Raw genomic sequence first — 7669 nt, forward strand, 5'->3', positions numbered from 1 at the left:
TTACACTACAGTCAGTCGCCTCTTCTTCAACAGGCACATTGATCTAGGAACGCTGCCGCTTTTCTGTCATATATACTAGCGTGAATCTCTCCACATAGCTTGTCTTAAGAGTAGAACAGATGCATCAATCCAAACGGTGCTCGCAGAAACTTCCCAGAATGAGGCAACGGGGCATCTTGCAAGGAAGACGTTCATTCCCTCACACTCTGTGACGTTCCTTGAGGGATGTGTATCACGTTTTGGCTCTAAGGATGGGGATGTCCTATTAATCGATACAGTCTCCAATTCCTTAACGTTGGCCTAGTCGGTGGTTACATTTGCATAAAGACGCTGCAATATCTGGGCCATAAACCCTTCATCACGACCCATGAAGCTAAGCTGCGGAACGAGACTTATGAAGGTGGCGCTGTTCAACACAATCTACAGTAGCAACCTTGAGTCTGAAGAATGGTTAGTGCCTGCAGCGGCGACGTAGAAGCTGAAAGGAAAGAAATGGTTGGTGTCCGCAGCGGCGACGTAGCTGAAAATAAAAAATGGTAAGTGCCCGCAGCGGTGATGTAGAAGCTGAAAGGAAAGAAAGGGTTAGTGCCCACTGCGGCGAGATACAGGTTCCTTTAAAACTTGAAGGAATAGTTAGCAGTGCCCACGGGAGCGACGTGGGGTATCTAAGGAGTATCTGCACCAGCTAGACTATTTTTATGATTACATGGAAGCCTTGGGTCTTGAACAGTCTTGTCAAGGGTTGACAGACATCCAGTCGAAGATTCCTCTACAGATTTAGAGTATGACTTTGAGATGAAGTGGGATTATTCAGATTTCCAGACATTAGAAGACATTAGTGAAGAGAGCGACCTAGATATTGAAAGTGCAATGTTATACCCCTCAATAGTTACTTTTTAGGCAGCAGAGATGCAAAGTATCCTGGAGACAGATGGTTTTGAAGCTCTATCCTTAGTTTATTTAACCAGTGAGGAAAGGTGTAAAATCTAGCAGTTACTTGGTCAACATAGAGAATTATTCGATGGTGGACAGGAAACCATTGGTCTCGCCCTGGGATTCATCACCAAATTAACACTGGTGATGCCAAACTAACATGCATCAGGCAATGGACACTACCTTATGCTACAAAGCAGACCATCCATCAGCAGTGCGACTCGATGTTACAAGCAGGTGTGATAGAGCCATCCACTAGCCCTTGGCTAAGCCCAACCGTCCTGGTAAAGAAAAGGGACAGCAGCCTGCGCTTTTGTGTCGATTACCGTGCCCTTACTACAGTAACGGTTAAGGATACCTATTCTCTTCCACGGGTAGATGCATATTTGATGAACTAGGGCCCATGGATACTTTCCCTACCCTCGATGCTAGAGCAGCTTACTGGGCAGTAGAGGTGGAGCCCACAGACCGTCCAAATACAGCTTTCTCTGACGGTTGCAGATTATTCCAGTTCTGCCACCTCCCGTTTGGTTTGTCCACTGCGCCGACCACATTCCAGCAGACCATGAATGTGCTGTTGGCCTCGGTATTAGGCAAGCATACTCTCTGCTACCTATATGGTATTGTGATTTATAGCAAGGGATTCTCTCAACACCTGAAAGATTTTCAGGAGACCTTAACTTTACTATCAGAAGCAGGGCTTAAATTAAATCAAGAAAGATGTACCTTTGCAACCAAAGGTAATTTCTATAATGAAACCTCTTAACATCAACCACCCTAACGGAAGCCGCCTTGCCGCGGTGGGGGGGGCTTGAGGTCCCAATGAGCTGGTGAGCTGGACCAGAGGGCTACCCATACTAAAGGGCCTATGAGAGGGGATGGTGCATCCACCACTGGTTTATTCCATCTTGGGCCAGGGAGAACTCTCCCACGTGTGTTTGCCATGCGTGGCGTCCCGTATTATAAGGAGACAGGAGTCCTGGAGGTTGAGCGATGCTGCATGCTGTGCCCTGCAGCTAGCAACACACATCTTTGGTCCTCTATTCTGGTAAGACGGGTGGCTCGATCAAGGCCCGGTCAAGTCAATCGGCTGGTCAAATATGGCTAGGGTCAAGCAGGCACTGTCCAGTAGGGTGTTTCAATAATTGTCGATTTTCTAAAATTTGCTCGAATCCCGGGGGCAAGTTAAGAAATAGGCGCCTATGAATTTTCTGATTTTGGAAATGTATTTTTTATTAAAATCAAAGAATATCTCGCATTCTCTGTTTTGAATTGAAAGTTTTGATAAAATTATGATTTAGACACCACTTCGAACGCCAAATAACGCCTCGTTTTCTGTTGTCGGCATAAGTATTTTATTTTTAAAATACCTCAATATTATACTTTTCTTTAATATTTTTGCATACAAAATATTTTTATTATAAATTAATATTATATAAAGTTCTGTAATTGCCATATGACTAATTTTTCAATTAGTAGGCTTGACTTCTCTTTACTTTGTGTTCTCTCCCACCGAATCGGGCTTGGGTCGCCGAGAGCATGCTTTGGCTCTCGGACTTCTCACTCCGCTTAAATGATTTGACGTAACATATTCTCTTCAACAAGAGGCTATAAAAGGAAAGAATTCTAGTAATGATTTTATTTGAAACATTATATATTGCATACAATATAATTTTCATTCTACTCCTTTGTTTACATTGCCATATCTCCGACTGCCGTTCTCTAGTTTCTGTCACAACAACAATTCTGTTTATGTCTTCACATTTTTTCATGTCTCCAATCAGTCTTTCACAGTTTTGATTATGGCCGGGTATTAATGAAGTTTTGGGTTTCCACATATCGATTTCATGCATATCATAGGCCAAGTATGCAAACTTCATAACTGTGGTCAGATGACGGAAAAAGGGCAAACAAAACACTCTCACAAAACACTTGTTGGGAAATGAAATCTTTCACACTCAGATTACACAGTTTTTCTGCAGTGAAATTGTGCTTCTCCTTATTTTTGAATAGGGCTGGTGTGTATGGCCATTTTTCACGAATTCCTCTTTTCAAGATCTTTGCAACTTCATCGACGTAATCATGATCAACAGCCAAGGGAAGAAGTGTACCATCTGCATTATACAGATGTCTGTTGATGGACGAGAAGTAGCTGCTAGGAAAGCCAAGTTCACAGCCAATCCTGGCATACCTCCTTGAAGTTTCAATAGCAGTTCTGAAAAGAGTCATTCCATTGCTGTTCACAGCAGAACGCCAGCACATGAAATTAACTTTTGCAAAATCAAAAATACTTCTGATTGTTCTTGGATTTTTTTTCAGTGCTTTCAGACACTTAATGGTGTTGTTCTTTATTCCAATCTTGGATTTATTGGGCAAATCACCATCACAAACTCCTTCCAGCTTGGTCAATATGGTGTCAATGGTCAGGCAGATGTGTAGGAGGGAACCAAAAAATCCCAGCCACCTGACACCAACTGGCACAAATCTCCTGGCGACTTCTTCTCCAGTGAAAGAAACTTTTGATATTAATCTACAGTATTGCTTCTGAATGTCAGTTGTATGTTGCATAATATCATCAACATCAGTAACAGGTTGAAAATCTGCAGGCCAGCTATAGCTGTTTGGGGAATCCACCCAAAAATCAAAGACGTCATCAAGTGCTCTCATATTAAAACATATTGTCTTAAGTGATGTGACACTTGCTGAGGCTTCCATTTCGCAATCTCGGGCTCCGAATACGTCTAGATTCAGACTATTTAGCGCTTCTTTTGCTATACACTCTTGCGAGTGTATGCGGCACATGACTATCAGTGGGGCTGAGTTTGTGATGTTTTGATACCACAAACAGGCGCCTCCCTTCCTTCCTGTTCCTGAATTGACGCTAGTAGTGTCGGAGACAAGAGCGATGACATCTGTGTGACTGACGGGAAGTGCTGCTAGTCGATCACCAAGTTCTTTCCCTGAAACGAAATACAGATCATTATTTTTGTCAAGAAAATAACAGAGGCATAAATTTATCAGAATCTCCATTAAAGACAAATAGATTTCGATAGTTACCTGTTGCGTGGCTTTATAACTTTAGTATTTCCAGTGGCATTGTCTTCACTGAATCATCTGAAGACAATGATGACATGAGAACAGCTTCCTTCGTTTCTTTTCCATCAAACTGAAGAACTAGAGTTTTACTCTCCTCATTTACCTAATCTAAATGTGTATCTCGCATGTTAACTGTCACCGATTTCATGTATCGGTGAATTGTTGTGTCAGAGGGGATTTGACTCAGTGGGATGCCTGTTGTCCTAACATAAGCAGCAAAGATCTCTTGAGCGGCTTCACACGAGACATTGTACCTAATTGCCGTTTTAGCCACTTCTGACCAGTCATATTTTTTGCATTTCACTAGTGGTGTTTTCATGTATTCCACAGTTTCCTCAGGAGTAGTGCCTGCAGTTGTAACTTCGAATTCCAGGTCGTCATAGCTCAACTCTAAATTTTCAAAAGACATTTCTACAATATCTTCACTGTTGCATATAAATGGGACTTCTGTATTGTTGGTCTGCTTCCGTTTCAGTCTGTTAAATTCCCGTCTTTGCGTCTGATAATCAACACTTCCGAGTGATCCATTGCTTCCTTGTACTTTTGCATCATACCAATCTATATCTTCCTTGAGGATTTCTCGGGGTTGTTTCTTTGCCTTGAATGACACAGTCACAGTTTTCGAGAATTTTGTCTTCAGTGTTATATATTTGATGGAGTCGTAGTACTCTTTCTTTATTTTCTTTATTTTTTCTTGCATATACCAAGGTGATATTGTCTTAATGCCGAATTTGCTATACAGCACAGCAATTTCCGCCTGCAACTTGGATAAAATCTGAGATTCCGTAATAGTCAAATTATTGCATGGCAAGCTATCTTTTGAGCATCCTTTTAGTGTATGGTTACCATGTCCTTTTAAGGCACAGTATCGAGCAAGAATGTCAGTGGTCTAGGTGGCAAAACATCAATGGTACCAAACTCTTTCAGTATAAGTGTATCGGCACTGCGCAAACCACCAAGTCGAAGTGCCATATTGCCACTGACGAGATCGTCACCACGATATAGGCGAGCGAGTAATGTGCATTATTAAGGTACCACAAGTTTATATGGAAGTGCATAGTGACTGGGAATCATCCCAGCGCCGGAAATGGTATTATACTTTAATAAAAAATTGCGAATAGTAGATATTTTTTATTTGTCTAATATTTTGCATGTCGTCATTTAAGCATAGTAGGCGCCTGTTTAGCAACTTGCTGAATGATTATGAAAAAGTCGGGGGGGGGTGAGGAAATGAAAATTTATAATTTGTATGATTTCTGCAAATTTATAAAGAACTTGCTCTCTCCCTCACGACCTTCGCAATCCCCCAGCCATTCCCTCTGGAACATAACATATTGTTACTCTGGAACCTTACCAGATTCCAAAGGGCAAGAATTGGAATCTTAATGGTTCCCGAGCTCCCAAACCAGGTAAGAAAGAGAAAAGTCCTCCTCAATCCATTAAGGAAATCTTACCTGGTAAATATGAAAGTGTACCATATAGTAAATTTCTAGTAGTGAAGACCATTGATGGTGTATCACTCATGGATCTTGATATTTTTGAAGTACATCGGAAGATAGTTGAGGTATGTCAACGTGATCCTCGCATCACCCCTCAGCGAGATTGTAGCCTGATAATTGAGGTTTCGTCACCAGACGAGAGTGACCGTCTGCGTGCAATATGCGACATTCCTGGGGCTCAAGTCTCATGTTCTCCTCACAAAACCCCTCAATCAGTGTAGGGGAATTGTTTTTTCCCAAGACCTGATGAGGTATTCTGAGGAGAAACTGTTAGAAGAACTAAAGAATTTTAATGTAGTGGCAGTTAAACGTTTTAATAAGAAAGTTGATGCTTTGGAACAGTCGACACCAGCTCTTCTTCTAACTTTTGAATCATTAGTCCTACTTGAATTGGTTAAATTGGCATGGTACTACCTCAAGGTAAACCCATATGTGCCCAACCCTATGCGGTGCTTCCACTGCCAGGGTTATGGTCATGGAGCCAACACATGCCGTTTTAAGGAAAATGGACAACCAAGGGTATGTGTGAAATGTGGTACAACAGGTCATCAAGGAGATGATAACTGTCCAGGTCCAATATGCTGTTACCTCTGCAAAGATGATCATGAAGCTTCTTCTAAGCAATGTAAAAGGTACAAGTTTGAAGCAGAAGTATTGGTAATAAGGAGCAAGGAGAAAGTTAGTTTTCAGAAGCAAAGGGACGTGCTCGTGTGCTGTTTGCACAGCCGGGTAAGTCCTTTGCCTCAGTTCTAGCCCATCCTCCTTCCCGCCATCACTTACCTTCCAATACTTCTAACACCTCACACACTGCCACTACCTTTAAACCTCAATCCGCAAATGCTGAAAGTGCCTCTGGTGAGTTGCACCAGAAACGAAGTAGGAGTGAGGGGTCCATTGAGGAAACTCCTCCCCAAGTAAGGTCTTTGAAGCCATCAGTTAAGGCTCCAGAGGCCTCAACAGTGACAGCTTCAGCTGCCACCACATCCACGGGGGCCTCTGCTGCTAGGCAGAATCCACCTGAAGGAAAGGCTCAGGTACGCCCTTTGCACAGGCAGAGGAATCCTGAGCCTGTTCAAAAGACTCTTCATAGAGTCGGGTATTTGGAGCCACCAGGCAGGGCTCCTGAGGCTACCACATCCACAGAATGCTCCTGAACCGAAGGCTCAGGTTCGTCCTTTGCCCAAGCAAAGAAATTCTGAGCCTGTCCAAAGGAAGCCTGTGGAAACTAGTTCCACAGTTAAACAACCCATCAAAAGGTACTCCCAAGATGCTGGAAAGGGACAGCCTAAACGTGTGGGGCGGGCCTTAACCCCAGGTGCTGCCAAACACCTTATGAAGTAGTTTGTCAACCTGAAGAACTGGATATCCTAATCCAATGGAATTGTCAGGGAATTCATGCAAAACGGGGAGAACTGCAACATCTGATAGCTTCATGCAATCAAGTTTGTGTATGCCTATAAGAGATTATGATCAGGGAAAATCGTCCAATTTCCCTGGGAGGATTCCAAGTTCAAGCCCATTATGGGACCTTTGATAATGGACCTCATGGAGGAGTAGCAGTGATGGTACTTCAGGATATTCCCTTCCAGGCCATCCACCTGCAGACAACACTGCAGGTAAAGGCTGTGAGAATAGGCTTGACACGACCTTACAATGTTGCATCCATCTACCTCCCTCCACATAATCTCAACATAGATGATTTGGAAGATTTACTTGGGCAGTTGCCTCATCCATTTCTACTCTTGGGAGACTTCAATGGTCGGCATCACCTCTGGGGAGACACTGTGCAACACTCGAGGAAGGGCCTTGGAGTCCTTGTTCTCAAGAGTAGATGCAGTTTTACTGAATAGTGACGCACCTACATATTTCCAAATTCAAATTGGGACATTCTCCAATATTGACCTGTCAATTGGTTCACCTGATTCACAGTTGAATATCATTTGGCAGGTCATGGAAGACTTACATGGAAGTTACCACTATCCAATACTTTTGGAGGAGGTGAATGGTATTCCAACCAATGGAGTGCAGATATGGCGACTTGAACATGCAGACTGGAATCTTTTTAGATCAACTGCAGTATTGCAAGGATCTGTGAATGATTTCCAGTTTGTTCAAGATGCTGTTAATCACTTCAAATCACG

The 7669-nt window shown here is 42.8% G+C and overlaps 1 protein-coding gene across 1 annotated transcript; it reads left to right on the forward strand.

The window, feature by feature from the left end:
* The first annotated feature begins 447 nt into the window (after window positions 1-447).
* Window positions 448-1331, forward strand: LOC125031662. The gene is made up of 3 exons (XM_047622548.1): window positions 448-536; window positions 741-888; window positions 1011-1331. The coding sequence occupies exons 1-3, from the start codon at window positions 448-450 to the stop codon at window positions 1329-1331; spliced, it is 558 nt and encodes a 185-aa protein (XP_047478504.1).
* Window positions 1332-7669: the final 6338 nt, after the last annotated feature.

The sequence above is a fragment of the Penaeus chinensis genome, chromosome 13 (genome assembly GCF_019202785.1).
Source record: "Penaeus chinensis breed Huanghai No. 1 chromosome 13, ASM1920278v2, whole genome shotgun sequence".
Classification (NCBI taxonomy): Eukaryota; Metazoa; Arthropoda; class Malacostraca; order Decapoda; family Penaeidae; genus Penaeus; species Penaeus chinensis.